The following is a 19,613-nucleotide window of genomic DNA, read 5'->3' on the forward strand; positions in this document are numbered from 1 at the left end:
TTTAAGAGGCATTTGGACAATGCCCTTAATAACATGCTTTAACTTTTGGTCAGCCCTGAAGTGGTCAGGCAGCTGGACTAGATGATCACTGTAGGTCCCTTCCAACTGAAATAGTCTATTCTATTCTAATACTGAAGGCCTGTAGGATGGACATACAGCAAGAATTTCCATATTTCTGGTGTTCAGGATGATGACAATCTCACAAGATAAGAATTTTCTGTGAACTTTTACTGTCCTTGGACCAGAACCCAATACCTAAGACTGGATTTAAAACTCCGCATGAGAACAAAATGATCAGTCTGAGTTTTCATCATGACCCCGTGGCATCTGGGCACCTGATGGCCACGAATGAATTTATCCTCTTAAAATCCATGTGAGACGAAAGCTCTTGTAGAACGGGGAATCCAAAGCCCAAACCTCTAAAACCCAGGTTTTCTGCTTTAGTCAGGGCAGGGCAAAAAGAAAAATACAGTGTTCTTCCTTGCAGCCCTTGTGGTGTTTTAATCATCCTAAGAAAATAAGACAGAAGGCCAATACACCTTATGTGTCTTTAGACTATTAATTAGTTTGCACCAGATGTAGAAGTATGAGAGATCGCTATTAAACTTGCCACCCCCACGGAGAAAAACAGCCCCCAGTGCTGGTTAGCTGGAGCACGTGGAAACTGCGACTGTAACCTTCCCTGCACGAAGCCCTGGCTGCTGATCTCCCAAGGGTAGGGGCACAGCCAAGCGTCCAGCACAAGTGACTTGATCCTGAAGTTGTTTCCATCTCCCTTCCCTGCATCGGTAAAACGCTGCTAGCAATGTAATGCTTTTATCTTAACAGAGAGCTCCCAAGCTTAACTAATCATGGTGAACAAAGGGATTATTTCTTTTGACTTATATTCATCAGGGCTTGTGGCTTCTCATGCATTTTCCAGCCCCTAACACCAGAGAGACCTACCTCTGCTCAGAGCTGGTATGTGCTACTGAAATACAAATAAATTAACAGGTCACCACGAGGGAAGGAAAGACTTAGTTTTCCATTCTGAAGACTGATTTACTTGAGAGCCTGACGTATCTGAAATCAATTTTAAAATATATATTTAAAGGGCTCTCTTTTATAGAGGGACTTTGTTATGATGTGGAAATTCACAGCTCCTAACATCAAGCCATGGGTGGAGGGAGTCTGGAGTATGAATTAAAAATAATGTGGTTGTTTGCAGAAATTAGCGGCACCGATTTAAATCCACACCCCCCTCCCTCCTCAAATAATCACCCTGTGAACGAGGTGGTTTATGGAGCCCTCTGGAAAATGTTCCTCATGGCCTCCATTCCGAACCCAAAATAAAATACATCACATCGCAGCAAATACTTCACCAGGGTGCTGCTCTCTCTTTCCCCCAACCCACGCCTCCCATTTGTTGCTAATTAAATGAAACAGCAGGTGCTTAGACCACAAGCACAGCAGGGCTGCAGTGAGCACAGTGATTAAACCCCCCTGGAATGTCTTCTTGGAGAGCTGCATCTTTCCAGGGACCGGACTCGAAGAGGAAAGATGAGATTAGAGGCGAGGGCTGGGTCAGTCTTCGGCTGTGAGCTTCACGATCAGAGGGTGCTTTCGAAGGATGTGTCACTAGAAACGTCAGGTTTCTGGGGAAGATGCTGGGTCCTCTCTGTTTTGTCAAGCCACCTTCCTGGCATCCTCAGTATTGGGTGCATGCAACGTAGCATGCTCTGCCTCTAGGCTGGAGACATCTCCTTTCTCACCCAGTGGAGGCCCATCATCCCAAGGCAGGGCAGCCTCCCCCACACCAAGGCATGTGTGGGGAACTCAAATCTTCAACGGCAACGATTTGCAACGCAGTCCCCGAGGTCGGAGCCACCCCAGCCTAACCCTGGGCGAGGCCAGGGAATGGATGCACAATGAGCCGGGGTGTCAGAGCTGGCTGGGAAGGTTATCAGCAATGGCCGAACACGTGACACATCAGGCCATGCTGACAAGATGTTCCTAGTTGCCACTCAAAGCAAATGGGTGCAAGCCCAGCCATCAGTTTTGTACAGCAGCTCATGCTTTGGGATGTGTTCTCACGCCGCAACTCCTGGTGCACCTGGTTACCTGCTCACCTCCATGCTGCAATCCCATCCACAGGCACTGTTCAGCATGGACTGAACCTGCCCCATTCCCTTCATATGAAAGAAAATGGCCCTTTGCTGCCACCAACACCATCACCAAGTCTCACCTCCTGACACCAGAAATCAAGCAAATCAAAAGGCAAATGCTATTCTGTTAAGGATAGGGGATAGGCAATGCTGTAGGAAACGGATAGGCATGGAGCAAGGGGCACTTACGGGCAGCCAGGGCTGAGCGCCCCATCAGATCAGCTCTCCCCTGCATCCTGCTCTGGGGCCTCCTTGTTTCACCCCAGCAAAGTCTTTCCCCTGCTGCCCGTGCACCCCATCGACAGCCACGGCTCCCTCCCATCCCAGCATGCCAGCCTTGCAATGGTGACTTCCCATCAAGTAGAGCTGGAATGACTCTAATCTGCCAAAGGGCACCAGCGAGTACCAACGCAAGGAGACACTAAACCAGTTACAGACTGGCATAACATGATACAAGCCTGGAAATAAACTCCTCATCCCTTCTACAAATTCCACTCCTGGTAGCAAAAGTCCATGGGACCAGGACATAATCCCAAGAAAGAAAAGCACCGTTTATATTTCTGCTGAGCAGTTCATTTCTATTTGGTCACTCTGCTGACATTTCATATCTTCACCAAACCCTGTCAGAAATGGCTGGGGACTCGGGGGGAGGAGAGGGAATGTGGTCATTAAGGTCTGGCTTAGCTACTGTAATACAACTAACATTTGGCTCTGTTAAAAAAGACTCCCAGCTGAAGACTTCAAAGCATTTTACAAACATTAATGAATAAACTTTCTCCAGGAGGGCTGATTATAGCCCCCATTTTATGGGTGGGTATTTCCAGATAACCTCCCTGCCACACCAGCAGTTCCCCGCTCCTCGTTCCACACCGCAGACTCCCAGCTCCTAATTACACAAAAAACATCCCCACACTAAGGCGGTGAAATATATTTTGACCTAAGAGTGGAACAGGATTTGACATGAGGTTTCTTAACAGCATCAGGCAGGAAACTACAGCCCTAGCGCTCCTGCAGCCCACAGCACACCCCTGCTCAGCTGTATAATCCAGGGCTGTCCCACACCCACACCAACCCCAAAACTTTGCAGGGCTTCTTACCACCTTGGAAATCCTTTTTGTAAGCTTTTCCCTTTGTGCAAGGATAGTCAGGGACCACCTTTGTGGAGCACACCACCCTTTACTGCTCCATCAGCCTTACTGCCAGATCCCAACGGCAACTGAATATCTGCCACCTCCTGAAACACCAAATGCTAAATCCTACCCTTATGTGCAAGCGACCGGCACCCTCTAACCCTCAGCATGGTAACACAATGAGTGTCGCAGACAAGTACACAGGTTTTTGCAAAGCTGCGCTAACAGCCACCAACGCACCAAAACCTACAAGACAACCTGGACTTATTACAGGGACACAGGGGTTCACCATGTGCCATCCCACAACATAGTTTCCCCATCAGGAAGACACACACATCAGTTTTGCTCAGGCAGCAGCAGCACATCACTGCAGTGACCAGGACAAGCCTTGACTTGGATTCACAGAATCATAGAATCATTTAGGTTGGAAAAGACCTTTAAGATCATCAAGTCCAACCGTTAACCTAGCACTGCCAAGTCCACCTGTAAACCATGTCCCTAAGCACCATGTCTACACGTCTTTTAAATACCTCCAGGGATGGAGACTCAACCACTTCTCTGGGCAGCCTGTTCCAATGCTTGACAACCCTTTTGGAGAAGAAATTTTTCCTAATATTCCACCTAAACCTGCCCTGGCACAACTTGCGGCCATTTCCTCTCGTCCTATCACTAGTTACTTGGGAGAAAAGACCGACCCCCACCTCTCTACAACCTCCTTTCAGGTAGTTGTAGAGAGCAATAAGGTCTCCCCTGAGCCTCCTTTTCTCCAGGCTAAACAACCCCAGTTCCCTCAGCCGCTCCTCATAAGACTTTCAAAGCTCCCCAGACCACCGAGGGGCCAAAATGTCACAACTCACTGGGCTGTCGAAAGCCAGAGATTAGCCAGATAAAAAGAAAAGCCTGTGAAATAATTTTTGCTCCAGGTGGATAGGATACACTCCCTCTAAGACAAAACTTTGATCATTAAACTCACCTTAGTCCTTCGAAAGAACTTTTTGCCTGTTATCATTTTACTTAGTCCTTTTCTGCTTTGCTTTCTAATTCCTTCCCATTTGGCATTTTCCTCTCTCTCCCTCACACAGCGTTTTTGTGGTTTGTCCTTCACCTCTCCCAAAACACCTGGCTGAAGGTAGCGGCTCAGCAAGTCCCACTAGTGTTCTTAACACACCCTTAAAAAAAAAATGCATCAAGACCCAGGCGCACAGCTCTGATGTTAACTCAGTTTGCAAAGACGCAGCTAGATCAATTAGGATCTGCCCTTGACTGCACCTGGTGAATTAGAGACATCTCTACATCAACACTGATGCTTCACCATCGGCTTTGGTACAGAGCCCTGCTTGCACTGCAGATTTACAGAAATTGTCTTAAACACACAGGAATGCTTTTCTGAGTCTCTGCTTAGTCCTTTGCAGGCTTGTTCACAGCTTCTGCCAATCAAGAATTTTTCAGCAACTCGCTCCGCTCCAAAGCATGGACCTCCTCACTGGACTGCAACTCCCCGCTCTGCTCTGCTGGCTTTGCACCCTCACAGGGTTCCAGCTGCACTCGAACGAGTCCCATGTGCAAGGACCCGCTTGCACCATTAGGGACTGCTGCAACTGCAGGCCTGGTCAGCGTGACCCGCTGCTACATACCTGCAGATCCTACCCAGAATTAAGCTCTCGGGGTTTGGACCTGGGAATGCCGTGGGTCAGAAACACACCCACAGCATGCTTCCAGGACACCTCCTCTCACACATGTACTTGTCAACCCTGTCGTGCTTCTCCTGGGCACAGGCAAGGAAGAGGAAATGCTAATCCAACAGTTAAATGGGGTAGCTTCAGAAAACTATGAGCAGTGCCAAAGGATCTGACATGCTGTAAGAGTTCAAGTCCTCCCTTTCCTGCACAGATTCTGTAGACCAGATGTCTCCTTTTAAATGGAAGGCAAAAGGCGAGAGCAAAGGCCCCAGCTTGGCTGGGTGTTGTTCAAACAGGGCACCCAGGAAGAAGGGTGCACAAAGCTGTAGCCCTGGAGCAGGAAGACTCTTGCTTTCTGCGTGATTTCGCCACTGTTTGCTCAGCAGCGTGGCTTCTCTGTGGGTTTTGCTGCCCTGACCGCTCCACTGGAGACTCATCGATGCTTCCCCTGAAGAAGGGAAAGAGGAAATTGCAAAAGACGGCTCTGCAGTGGGAATACTTGCATTTGCATGAGACATGAAACTGCTCTGGCTGCAGAAAAGAAGCATGCCTCAACTCTATGTAAGCAGGAAGGGAATAAGGCAGAAAACATACTCCCAACTTCGCGCTCCGTACGCTGCTTCTGCAGAAAAGGTCAGTTATTCAGGTGCTAAGGGGAAGAAGCAAATAGCAGCCAACGCTCATAAATCAGGCTGGGGCGAGCCTGATCAGGAGCCTTTCCTATGGCAGGCAGGACTACATGCAGCCCACAGTGGAAGAGACGCCAGTTGATGCCTTTGTTTGTCCGGTAAGCAAACCCTGGCGTAACAGGACCGAGAGCTGCAGCTCCTTCCAGACACAGCCTTCCCACATCTGAGCCTGTAAGAGCAGAAAGCCGGGAGGGGTGAGGTGGCAGGGAAAAGCGCCCTGACAGAGCCCTGCATAACCTTTCCATTATGGCTGGGCAATTTTCTATTTGCACTTAAATGCAATAATGTAAATAAACTCCCCATAACCCTTGCAGGGCTATTTAGGACGTTTGCGAAAACAACCAGCTCCTCTCATCGCGAGCCAAGGGATGCGAACACAACAGGCACTTCTCATCTTGGTCTCCGCGCACTTAATGAAAGTGAAGGATTGTATTCCCCGCACAAAAGCGGAATTGTGTTTCAGGGCTGGGGGTGTGAACTCCGCACGATTTTCCGGCTGTATAAATAATTGAAAGCTGAGTACGATTAGGGGAGAGCAACGGAGTGGTGGAGGGGGTGGAACTGTCATGCCTGAACTTTTTGGGCTTGGGTACTTCAGGGAAGAAAGGCCACGGAAAAATCCCGCCAAGGAATTTAATTTTCACACAGAGATTCCAGAAAAAAAAAAAAAAAAGGCTGATCTTGATCTGTGGTAAAAGAGGAAATACACTAATAAAGCTGCACTTGGAGAATTCACTGCCTGTGTGAGAGCAGCCCCAGAGCCGTAGCTATGGCTAGGGCCAGTCCCACAGCCAAACTGCTCTCCTGTGTTTTATTGTTCCAGCAAACAAAACCTGGAACAAGGTTAACAAACAAGTGGGCTCCTCCCAAGGCTGAGCTTTAAATCCTGCTGTGGAGACCTAATGGGCTATGACAAGACCTTCTAACACCAGAATAATGGAGATGGAGGTAGCATAATGCGGGAGGTACACATTGAGCCTTGAAATGCTCTGCTGAAGAAAGACTTTCAGCCCAGTTTTACCATGATTCTGCATAATCCCTTGTACAACATGCCTTCTGGGGACAAAATCAGGAGGCATGGGCCCAATACCAAAATTTTCCATCATGGTTCAGAATTTTTGGCAATTGCAGGCATGTTTTTATAAACGTGTGCTTTCCATTAGCACCACAACATTGCAGGGACTCATGCATCCTGATGCATTTGATTTTTAACATGAAAAGCAACCAACAGCTATGAAATAGATCTGAATCCTCCTCAGCTGATGTAAGTCAACTCAGTTCATTTGGGAGAACTTGCTGCCTTTCCTCTCTCTGGCTGTATCCAGGAGAGCCCTTCCCACATTGCAGGGTCCCCACCATCCTCACAGCCTCTGGGTCAGCAATAGGTGTGGGAGGTAGGTACTGATAACAAGAACAACTTACACAAACCAAACCTCTAGAAAGCAAGGGAATAATTCCCATCAAATAACCCTTTTGACTAATTTCACTGCTTTCTGTGCTTGCTACAGACCCATAAGTGGAGTTTGATACTCTTCAGGTATTCCTTGAAGGATCTTTGCAGGTAACAAGCTTGTGTAGTTCAAATGGTGGATGCAGAGTATCTGACAGTACAATATAAGCTAACCTTCCTGTTCCTCAGCAGTGTGGCTTTAATCCTTTGTAAGTCAGGTTCCCACTCCAGACAATATGAATTAATCCCCTGGGAAATCTGCCTACAGTTCTGCAGCACTCCCTTGAGATTCTTGGGTTGGACAAACCTGCTTGAGTTAAACTCTTTCTAGATAATTCATAAAAAATGCATGCATGCAAAAAGCCGGTAAAGCAATTTGTTTATAGGTTCCAAATAATATCTACAGAAACTTTTCCAGTCTTTGTCCTGTTCTTAAAATATTATCCCATGAATATGTGAGCATCTGGTAATATGGCGTTACTTCACAGCTGTCAGATCCGAACTGGAGAGAGAAGGTAAACCAGAAACTGGCATCACAGCTGAACTTCCCCAAATCTTTCCCAAAGCTTACACAGCTTTAGGTCAAGAGCCTTCAGTGCAGGCTTCTCTCTCATACTCAAAGTCCACACACCCTCTAAAAAACCCACCCCACTGGGCTCTTAATAAGCAGTGAGCGTTCATCACTGCTGAGCTCTGTCACTCATTTAACTTCTAAGATTTCCCTGACTGTACCTCTAACTCTGCAGCCAGGGGAAGCTCAGGTCCAGCTGCCCGGGCTCAGAGTGCTTGCTGGGGGCTCCTAACCAGGACGCTTCCCATAGCCGCTATTTCGGAGATCAGGTCTCCCGGGGGGAACTCTGCTTTATGAGCTCTCACTCTCCACCTGAAATTGGAGCCACTTTGTAACTCCACACTCCCCTCTGAACCCCCCAGGGCCTTCCTCCATGAAGCAGAGCTGGCAGTCCCAGCACGATCACACACCTCAGAGATGGACTTCACATTCTTCACTGGTTGATGAGATTAACAGGGCACTCAATGTGGGATCCAGGCCTCGTGAAATCATGCAGAGCAAAACCCAAACCTGAGCATTATCAGAGACAGCAGTTTCCAAAGCATTGCCCACCTCAGATCATGCACCATCCAGGTGCTGCACTCTGCAGCTTCACGGCACTTTGGGGAAGCAGCAGACTGAAAACCCACGGTCCCCTCGGCCCCAGGGGCGCAGGCTCTTCTCTTGACAAACAAAATCTATCTGCCGGCCAAAAGCACACAGTTGAGCAATTCTGATTTATTCCAGCAGGGATCAGGGATATGTCTGTGTGCATCCACACGCACACTCCCCTAGAATGATGATGCAAGCTGCTCTCTAAGAAGGTGGAGGAACAGCAGTAGGACACCATGTATAGTTAAAAGGACACAGTAAAGAAGTCAACCACCTCTTTGTGACGCTCCCAATCTTTCTAAAAAAATAAAACCAAACCCTACTCATCTGTCTAACTACATATAGAGCTTGTAGCTTAATTAAACATTGTTTTACTTCTAGGATCAGGAGCCTGCCTAAAGAAGAGATAGAATGCTCACAAAGATCTGTCAGTGTTGAACTGCTGCTCAGAGCTGCAAAAGGCAGGAAATCAGCAGTGACAGTGAACTCCCTTCAGCAATCAGAGCAGATCACTGATTGCCCAACCCCTCTGGAGCAGCCCAGATTGTCACAGCTCATGAGGAGATCACAAGGATGGAGGGGAAAACTCATCTTCAGAGCATCCTGCCACTCTATGTCATGCTCCTGTAAGACCTTAGAAGTGAATTAGCATTTAATCTGGGTCAGATAAGGCAAAAGCTTCTTGATGGTGTGATGAAATGTTTCAATACTATTGATTCCACACACAGGACATGAACACCAGGGAAATAAGGACTTGTTGACATCCAGGAGAGTATCAGCATTATATGGAACAATGCCCGTGTGGTAAAACGACCCCAAACAGCATCCATCACAGTCACTGATGCCATGGTGGGGTCGGGGACCCCGGTCTTGTGCAGCAAGGGAATGGAGGAGGACACAACCCTTAGAGATGCAGCTTCCAGAGATTCTTGTCCGACAGTAGGGTCAGGACAACCCCCCAGTCAGAGACCCACAACCTCACTGCCGCCTTGTCCAGAACATGTAAGGCTCCTGTGGGTGTTCCTGGTATTGCAAAACCTTTTGTGCACAGTGAGAGGTGCGATGGCACCATTGGGAGACTCATCTCTGACCCTCGGCAGCCCCCAGAGAAAATAAAAACCTTAATCCTTTGATAGCAAAATCCATTCCCTATCGTTACAGAGGGGCATCTCTATTTGAATCCTCAGACCACCAAGACAGGGTAGCGTGGGTATCATCTCTGTTCTTGCCTTGCTGCTGTCATACCCTGAGGACCTGGCTAAGCCACCACCTCGCTTTCTAAGCTCACCCATGTCTTGGCCAGACCTGCACATGGGGCAGGCAGGGGAGTATATTAAATTGGCACTGAGCAGCAAATATCGCCCCATAGCCACCATGCTGCAGCATACGGGCAATATTCAGGTGTCAGCTTTATGCCTCAACAGCACCCAAGTGCAGAAGTACGAAGAGGAGAGATCCCATGGGCTGGGTCGCTTTCTCAACTGCAGGTTATTTGCCGTGCTCATTGAATGTGGCTTCTGTTGTAGCTTGGCAGGCATTTTGCCATTTCCCCATCATGGCCCTCATCTTTGTCTGACGTGTAAAGTCTCTTAGAAACAAATACTGGAAGCTGAACAGATTGTTTTGCTAAGCAAACATTTAAATAATGATGGAAATAAGAATTATAAACAATTCCATTTATTCATTGAAGACAAAGATACTGCCCCAAGCCAGCTAGTATCCTAAGGCACTGACTGAGGGCTAGAAGGACAAATGATGTTTAAATAGCCTTTAAATCAGCTGAGACAACCATTCCCAGCTCAATAACCATGTCCGCTATTAATTTTTTTCCAGGGGCATCTCAATTCCCCCAGCAAGCCCTGTTACTGGCAAGCTTGCCGCTGGGCTATTTTTCTGAGGGCAGGCATCAGGGGGGTCTCTGCTACTAAGAGCCAAGTCCTGCAAGCACGGCTGCACTGGGAGCTGCAGCACAGCTCCCGAAACATGGGAGGCACAGTCAGTGCCCACAGCCAGCTCAGGGCTCCTCCTGGAAATCTGGTTTTCTGCATCACCTGCAAACCTTGCCACTGCCGGCCTCTCCACACACTGTCCAGAATAGTGGCAGCAGACAACTCACCCATGTTTACTCAGAAGAAAGGACATGCCATTTCTCCCCAAGGAGCCGACACTGACCTTTGGGAACGGACATGTTGACAGAGCCACGTTCAGATTTCCTCTGAATTTTCCCAGGCTCATTTCAGTTTCAGTCCTGCTCTTAAGGAAGCTGTTTTCAAACCAACTGCTGGAGTAACTCCATCCCCACAGCCCCGTGACTATCAGGGACGGCCCTGAAGCCAAGCTCTGGGTCTGAACCTCGCAAGTCAGGTATGGAGCCAGGCCCCTGGTCTAGACGAGGGTTTCAGAGCAGCTCTCAATGTCTACAGAAGGGCCAGGATGCTGAGGCCCAGCATCCCACACTGAGGAAACGGGAGCAGGAGAAAAGTGATCCTTGCAACCCAGACCATCCTGGCCAAGGCCAGCACAGCCCAGAGCAGAGGGAGGCACGTGCTTTGACTGCAGAGCCCAGATCCCCTGCTGTGAACGCAGCCCAGCGGGAGCAACACCAGTAAGTAACATCTTCCCTTTCTCTCCCTTTGCCCTATGTTTCACTGTGCACTCGCACCACAGCTTGATGCAGCCACCCTCTGCCATGCTGTTCCTCCCCACCTCCTCTCCTGCCCTATTCGACCCCACCTTCTCCTCCAGCTTTCCTGCCTGTTTCCGTACGCACCTTCAGACGTGCACACGTAGCCCAACAGAAACACTCCCTGAGTCGTCAGAGGCTGGGAATCTTTTTAACGCAAACCTCCCACGCTGCGAGAGGGGCAAGCTGCATCACGCACGGAACCACATCAACAGCCCTTCTTTCCCTTCCCACAGTGCCAGGAGCTACGCGCGGGGTGGCACCTATGGAAAAGAGCATCACTTCTTGCAGAGTGACCCTCCTGCTGTGGATGCTTGAGGAGACCAGGTGGTGACTCTACTCATCCTGCTAAAAAGGCCTGGTGGGTTGAAGGTTAGGAGTTAGCATTTGCAAATGCGGGAGTACGTTTGCCCCATTGCATTCTTACCTATACTCTTCACCACCAATTTAGCACGTGCTTGAGCTTGTCCATTCACCGCTCCTGCAGAGCTAAAAGCATGAACCTTACAACATGAAATATTGTAGGTCCTACAAAAACAGTCATTACTGCATTGAACCACCAGATTTGGAGACTGTGGGTCCCCACCTGGGCAATTAACCCAAATTAACTAATAGAGTGAATATACACAATTCCATCAGAGTCCCATGAGGTACCTATGCTGCAAGCACCCTGCACCAATTCCCCCTTTGCTCTGCCCCAGAAAGCCTGCACCCTGAAGCCACCAGGTCCTGTTTCGAACCATAGTGACCTGGTGAAATGCAGGGTGCTCAGGCATGTGGCACAGTTACAACCACCTAATTGGAAATGAGAGTGGATGTTACAATATTTGATACAGCTTGGGTAACAGAGAAAGGGATGTTTGTACATAAGAGCACATAATGGAAGAACTATCAATAGGAGCAGCGTTCAGATGAACTCCAGTCTAAGTAAGAAAAGCAGGGATACAGACTGCAGTTACTGTTTTTTATAGTACCATTTTTGTTTAATGTCCTCTTCAATACTCAGTTACTCCATTATAGCACTATAAACAATCAGGATGACCCTAGCAATAACAAATGAAGCTCTTGATGTTTTATCGTCAGCCTAGAAACAACTTAGATCTCTTTCCGCTCCCTAATAAAATTCTTGATATTCTTTATTTTTTTAATGTTCTAATTGGCTGCTAGTGAGTTCCTCTTTCTGTGCCACTTTGAAGAAAACCTGCTTAGATCAGCAGACCGCATCAGCCAGATAATTTTTTGCTAACTGATACACAAAGCAAATGCTTGAACAGAGCCTTGTTTATTTGCCTTTTCAAAATTGTGACATTTCAGATGTCTCCTTGCAGCCAAAACGTCTGTGTGGGTCATTGTGCAGAGAGACGGCGATCTGCCTACCTAACATTCCTGCTGCGGCTCCGGCGAGGACATCGTTTGCCTCTCACGCAGCCAGAAACACAACGTGGGATTATGGCACGCTGCTAAAGCCAGCTGCTGTGTTTTGCCGTGGAGAAAGCTGCATTTCGCTATTGTGGGAAAGGATCTTCCGCACACGGAGACCCAGCCATCCTCATGGGAGCAATGGAGAGGCTGGTATCTGAACGTAGGGTTTGGTCCCTCTGCCGAGGCTCTGGTCCTGTTCATACTCTGACTCCAGGCACTGAGTAAGACAGGCATGAAATCAGAACATTTGGAGTTGCTGGATAAAATGCAGATGAGCCGCTGGCAATTCAAGCATGGCACCAGCACTGAAGCGTGGTCACATTTTCCCTGCTTGCTTTGCTGGAGAGAGGATTTCTTGGCAACAAGGGGCAGCACCCAACTGGGGTCATAATATCTATAAAAAGTCCAAAGTGGTACCGAGCAACCAGCAGGGTGAAGTGGGGAGTGGGGTAAGAACCACCCTTCATACTCGCCAGCTGCAAACACTGTTGTTGCTTCCCAGGCCAGCATGGTGACTGGGAGGGTGAGCTGGCTGCATCCCCACACTTCTCCACCTTATGCTTTGGGTAATTATTTATGCACACGCTCAACAGCAAATCCCCATCCTGCTAACAGCCTCCAAAAGCACTTTCTGGCAAGAAAAACATGAGCCTTACATCTGTAGATGTCTTTTGCTGCACAGTGGAAATGCCAGGAGTTATCCCTGCTATCCCAATAAAACTGTCCTTTCTCAGCATCTTTGGGGACAACAGGAGCATTGCCAACTTGAACTACCAACTCAGGAGAGGATTCTGCTACCACCACCAGCAAATCCATCAGTAACAGTGGGAGACCTCAGATGGCATCCAGGGAATGTGCCTGAATAAGCCACCAGCCTGCTGTGAGGGTCAGCACTAGCTACAGGTGATGTTCCCATCACCATCTCTCCCAGCAATGGGCACCTCAAGCTCCCCTGTTATGCATTTCAGGCAAGAGCCAAGCACCCAGGTGCAGAGTGCATGAGAAAGCAGCGCTTAAAATATTACATTAGGAGGTCGCTTTGACCCCATGTGGTGCTCAGGTGCAAACGCCTTCCCAGGGTGAAAGACAACAGATAACTGGACTTGACAAGCAATTTATAGTAATGCTTTCATCTATGCAGTGTTAATTCAATACTTTCAACCCTATTTACTGAAACGTTGGCATCCACACATATTCTGCTGCCATCATTTGACCCATGCTCAGCAGCAGATGTGACTTGGTTGCACAATTAAATAATGCGGCAACGCCTGGATTTAATTTAAGCCCATATTTATAGATCTTTAGCCCTCACTGAAGCAGCACAAGGCTGACACTTGGCTTGTGGCATTGGGTTCTGTTCGCTGTACTTCTTACACCTTCATGGGGCAAAATCCAGCTTCAAAATCCCATGGTATGTCCAGTCTTGCTGCCCTATTACTCATTTTGAAATCAATGTGACTCCCAATTCAAGCATATGCACTGCTGAAATAGTACAACCAAACACTTTTGGGATTTGAATCCTTGGGACAGAGCAGCCTTTACTGCCCGCAGTGCCTGGGAGGATTTGCTAGGAAGTGTTTCAAAAAGCCCAATATCTAGCAATGCAGGGGCTCTCAAAAACACTGAGCCACTTCCCACAGAGACAGATGTTCAGGGAAGGGTGGGCTCTCTCATTTTAAAGAAACATGAAATTGCAGTAGTGAAATTAATTATCTGTATTCCTCCCTCCTTGGCCCTGGGCAGCCCCCAGGGTTTCCCCATGGGTCCTATCCAGTGTCACTGTCAACATCAGGCATTGCAGCCCTGATTAAATCATTACAAGTCAGCCCTTGTTCCTCCACTTCCAGTCAAGAGCAAACAAGACATGTGCGGGCTTAGGAAGCCCTGAAGTGCAGCTCTGTCATGGACACAGTGGGATGAGTGGAGCTGGCAGAGACCTGCAGACTCCAGCTGTTTTGGACATGAGTGGTGCCCGCAAACCAGCTGCGCTTTACTCACTGAGCATTTGCTTGATTTTCTGCTGGAAGGGCCACATGGGGATAAGAAGGAACATTACCAAAGTAGATTGGTTATGCTAAGGCCACATTACCATGCGTGGTATCAGGTTGCAAAACCCAGGTCCAACCAGTGCTAGATCAGAAGTTCAAGATTCCACCAAAAATCTGGAAATCACAGGTCATCTCCTTACCTGGAGCAAAGTGAGGGGGATCTAAGGAGACTACCTTTTACAAGCAGATGGCACCCCCAACACCTGCCACATGGTCGATGACCAAGAGCCAGGTTAAGCCCCTCAAGGGTTTGGGGAATGTGAGCTGGCACCCCCATATTGCTCTCCAACTTTCATCATGAAAGGCTCTGCTCTGGGCTTTCTATTGGAAACATCACTCCTCCATTCTGTAAATCTTAATGTGAGTAGGAATCACTGTCTGCAAGGCAAGATGCGGTGCAGTCTAGAGCCCCATTACAGGCCAGTCACGGTTAGACAGCAAACATGGGGAATCCTCCACTGCTAAACCCTCAAACACCTGATTTAGAATACCAGGAGGATTTTCCTATAAATGCTAAGGTCTCCCTGTTGCAGTTGCCTGAAGCTAGAGACACTAGAAGCAGGTCCACCAGGTACAGGGAGCCATTAACTAAGCAGTAAGCCTGAGAAATTGCAAGCAGCTGGAAAAGGGGCTGCAGAGCTTCTACGTGAAGCTTTCCGCGCCTGCTTATCCATGTGCTGTGGTAACGCAGCATTTGCCATTGAGCAAAAATCACTGCACACAAAGCCACAAGTTTCCCAAAATGCAAAGGTTTCCCGAAGTGCCCTAAAATTTAATTTGCTTTTCCAACTCCTTTTGCAGGCTTTGTTAGAGTTATAAATACAAGTTGCAATTCAAGACCCAAAGTCCACTTCACTTGCCTCACCTCGGAGATGCTCTGTCAGCATCAAGATTAAAAAATAATAGCAAAAAAAAGAATCACCTCTGGGAGTCTAAAAGCACCTTATGGCAAGCCTGAGCACACAGGGCCTTGACTCCATCTTACAGCTGGGAAACTGAGGCACAGATCACCACAAAGACATGCTTACAGAGACACAAGACCATGGAAACCCCAGGTGAAGACCTCCGTTTCGGTAACTGTGCGCCTCACACTGCAAGAGCTAAAGAGGCTGTTGCAGACAGCTGTCACTGCTCACGCAGTAGTGGCCCTGACAGAGATCCCTGGGAGGGAAAAGGGTTAAGAAAGGGAATTTTGTTACTTTCTTGTCGTATTTTCTCGTGGGGGGAGAAGCGTTGTACAAGCAGGAGTTTTCCACTGGCGCTAGGCCCCATTGCACTTATCAATGGGACCTTTCAGGACTCACTCCCTGATTGAGACATCATTTCCTGTCCAACACACTAACCCCATTGATAACTCCACGCTTGATGGGAACTTTTCAAACCTACCAGGAAAGGCCAGGAGACCCAGAAGAACATATACATGAAAACAGAACTGGGGCAAAAAGAAAAAAAAGAGAGAGAAAGAAACAGTTTTGGCCACAGTCTGCACGCTGACAACAAATGTTTGTGATTACTGAGCTGTGCATCTTTAGCAGGTACATCCCACACAGAGAAGCCACTGACATACTCTTCACAGCAGTGGGACTGGCAGGCCTGGTGCTTCAGACCAGTAAGAACTGGAGAGAGGCACAAGAGGAAGCTCAAGAACATCCATCTTTTGTCTTCCAAACAAAAGCAAACACAGAAATCAGGCCTGGCCATAGAAATGGTCCCATTTTCCACCAGAAAAGCCAGGAGGTCATAACCATATAGCTTGCAGGCAAGCTTCAGATGTCCAAGTACCAGAAATGACACATAAAGGGGGAGCAATGATGAAACTAGGACTCTTCAAGATATCTCAGATCAGGTACCAAAGGAAGGAACCCTTTTTTTCCTGATTTATCATAGCAAAAAGGTTCAATGTTATTTCCCAGGACACAGCCCAGCCAGCTGTGTACATCCTTAACACTGGCTGTGAGGACTCAATATTCTAACCACAGCCCAGCTCCAACCACAAGCTCTAGCCCAAAATCGACATTTCCCTCAAAGTTCCAGGGTCTGTCAAACCACAGCTTTTGTTTTCACCCCAGGCAATTATAGTTTTGCTGCCTACAAAGGTACGATGATACAAAAGTATCTGGATTATTGCTAAATAGGACACCAGCCAGAAAGCTCTCCCTACCCGTGCAGGTGCCTGGGAGCAGTACCAGAAACGAAGTAGCTGATGTCCCCACTGAAACTTTGTACTTTGGACTTTTCCCATTTCCTGGCTTCAGACTTCATTCAGCAGCTATCCAGCAAGAAAGCTTTCGATGAAATCTAAATACACAGGCACGGAATACAGCAAGGGAGCTGTACAAAACAGAAGGAGCCAGGACACGGGCTGGCTGGGTAGATGGCTAGGAGGAGGGTCTGGAAGGTTTCCACTACCATCTCCATTACTGAACTGCTGTGGGAGTGTGCAAAAGCTCTGCTGTTTTCAGTGATTTGGGTAAGTAGTTTCTGGGGGCCCAAAATGTAGCTCTCTCTCTGTTCTAAGTGCATTTGAAGTATTTAAAATTAGATCCCTCTTCAATAGGAACCATTCATGAAAATATCAGCTTTAAGTATCTTTACAGTGCAAGTTACTCACTGTGAGCGTACCACCCACTTATCTTACACCCTACAAGGACAGAGTCTGAAAAGTTTCAAGATCATGACATGTAACAGACCAAACAAGCACAAAGCCTTATTTAAAGCACTATTAACCCAGATGGAAACATGGCTAGAAGTGCGAGTAGAAATAATATTTTCTGTTAGACAAGACAGACTTACCTGCAGGTCAAAGAACTTGCTGTATCTCCGGTAGATGATCTGGGAAGTCAAGTCAGACCATGTTACATTGATGATATAGACCTGTTCAGGGAAAAGAAAATACAAGTTAAGGTGGGCTCTGAAGCACAGGATACCTCCCAAAGGCTGAACAGTCAGTACAGGTAAATCCTGCATCTCACTGGCCGCTCCTGCTCACAATGAAGAATATAACCCTGGGTGCAGGACTAGCCTAAATTAAAGCCATTGACTTATAGCAGCCTTTAGCAGAGGTCTCAGAATAGCACCCAGTGTTCTCCCACCCATCCTCATCACCAGCTCCCACTGATTTCGCTCTCCCCAGGATGAAAGCTTTAATTGAGTGACAGCACATTTTCTGGTCCGTGGTAGCACACCCTGCCCTCTACCTCTGCCTGTCTGGAGGGCTCCAGGCACGTTGCAGGCACAGTCAGGAGAGCTATTCTACTCCTGAAGCAAAAACCCATCATGGGCTGCTGATTTCCAACCCCATGCTCCAGGTTTTCCTTGTATATGGAGATGCAACCGTAGCCCTTCCCAGGCAACACATGGCTCTAGTTCAACAAGGAAATTCAAAGGGAGCTCAGCTCCAAGGGGGTTGTGGGATTACAGCCATGCAACACAGCTGCTTACGTACATCCATACGTGCACAAAAACAGCTCAACCCTACAGCATGCAGCCCTTGCTGAGACGCATCGTACCACTCAGCACCTCTGGCACCTATCAGACTCATTCAAAGGTGATGTAAAGCAGGTCAGTGAGAATGACACTGTTTTCTTACAGCAGTGTAAACAGCAACACAAGCCTAGAACAAGCCAAGGATTTCCCTTGTCCAGCCTTAGTCCATGCCCAAAACAATCATCTTACAGAAACACTGTTTTGCCTGAAGCTGTGATAAAAAATTATTCACACTCACGTGCACACACATACATACATACATATATATATATATACATATATATATATATAACACACACAAGTGTTTCCTTTTGACCCTAGTACCTCCAAAACATTTTAAACAAAAAGGAAAAAATGAGCCAGATTCTGCTCTGTCATACACTGGCCTTCAGGACAAATGCTGGTCCTGCTGCCTTGATGACAGATACAAGAAGACTTCAGCAAACACAGGATGGAGCCATCAAGGGTGACCACTGAGGGTGACTACGCAATGCCAATGTAATGGAAATGACAGCTAGCTGTCACGGACCCAGCTCCTGGGTCTTTAAAGCAATTTCCAGGTTTCACAAATGGAGTGAGATAAGAATCTGGTAGAGGAAACAGGAAAGCATCCCTCCTCCCTCAGCCCCAGCGCTGCAGCAGGAGCTCTCCCTTTTGCCATGGATGCAGACATGAAGCTCTCTGTCTCCAGCAATGGGGGATGGATAAGCATTACCCTCTTCTCCATCTCCCCCAGGACACTAGCCCATCTTCCACGGTGCTGATGCAGGGTAATTGCTTCTGTGCTTTTAATGATAAAAGGTATTGCATTAAAACCCCTGGAGGGATGTTAAAGAACAGTCTTAACAATGCTTTTCCAAGGACCAAGGGATTTTTCTCTTCTTCTTCTTTCCCAGTAGGAGAGAGGTGTCATCTGATGTCCTGGAAACCATGGAGGCCCTGCAGCCTCACTTTCCTCTCTGCTTCTTACAACCACGTTCAGTCCCCAAGGCAGTTTGTTCTCAGTCTCCTGCAGCCCAGTTTCATGGTATTTGAGAATTGGACATGCTGAGCACAGACTGTTAAGGAGATCTGGGGCCTTTCACAGAGCACTGAGGGTAAGGACTAAGAGCCTGAATTTGATTCAGTTATCACATCAAACCTATCTGCTGTTCCCACCAGAGCAGAGACCATCGAGGCTGGCAAAGGAAAGACTGCCCAGGGGTGAGAGCATGACTCTCGGCAAACCCAGGTTATTCCTCTGCTGTGTCTCATATTTCTCCTGGAAAACAAAGCCACACAACCTCCCTCCTGCAGTACCCATATATGCAAGGGTGACACCAGCACTGTCCTGCTTCATGAAGGGGAGGTAAGACTGCATACATGAAGTTTTCAGGTCCCCTTTAAACACCTTACCCACGCAGACAAGCCAGAGGAGTCAGAGCCTGGGAAGGAAGCTGCTGTTGCCAATTTTCAGGCCAGCCACACTACACTGAAGAATATTTTTCCATGTGTTTGTTGTGGGGCAGGCGGGGGGGGGGGAAGTTTGTAGCTTCACTCTGGGCTAATTCACAACACAAATATTTCTACTCGTTCTCTATCCAACAGCTACTTTCAGATGGAAAACCCATTCGATTAAAAACAGATCATGACAGATGGGAGCTGACTGGGATCCAAAAGCAACTTCAGATACTGTAATTCTGGCTCCGGGTTCTCACAAAGGGGACAAGACAGGGATAGG

The 19,613-nt window shown here is 47.8% G+C and overlaps 1 protein-coding gene across 2 annotated transcripts in view; it reads right to left on the reverse strand.

Moving 5' to 3' along the window:
* Nucleotides 1-19,613, reverse strand: part of SH3PXD2A (SH3 and PX domains 2A) — a 273,440-nt gene that overhangs the window by 210,160 nt on the left and 43,667 nt on the right. For both annotated transcript variants that reach the window (XM_072870729.1, XM_072870728.1), the window contains exon 2: nucleotides 17,201-17,281. In XM_072870729.1, the coding sequence (XP_072726830.1) occupies nucleotides 17,201-17,281 (81 nt within the window). The remainder of the gene's footprint in view (nucleotides 1-17,200; nucleotides 17,282-19,613) is intronic.

This window comes from Ciconia boyciana, chromosome 8, assembly GCF_034638445.1.
Source record: "Ciconia boyciana chromosome 8, ASM3463844v1, whole genome shotgun sequence".
In the NCBI taxonomy this organism is placed as follows: Eukaryota; Metazoa; Chordata; class Aves; order Ciconiiformes; family Ciconiidae; genus Ciconia; species Ciconia boyciana.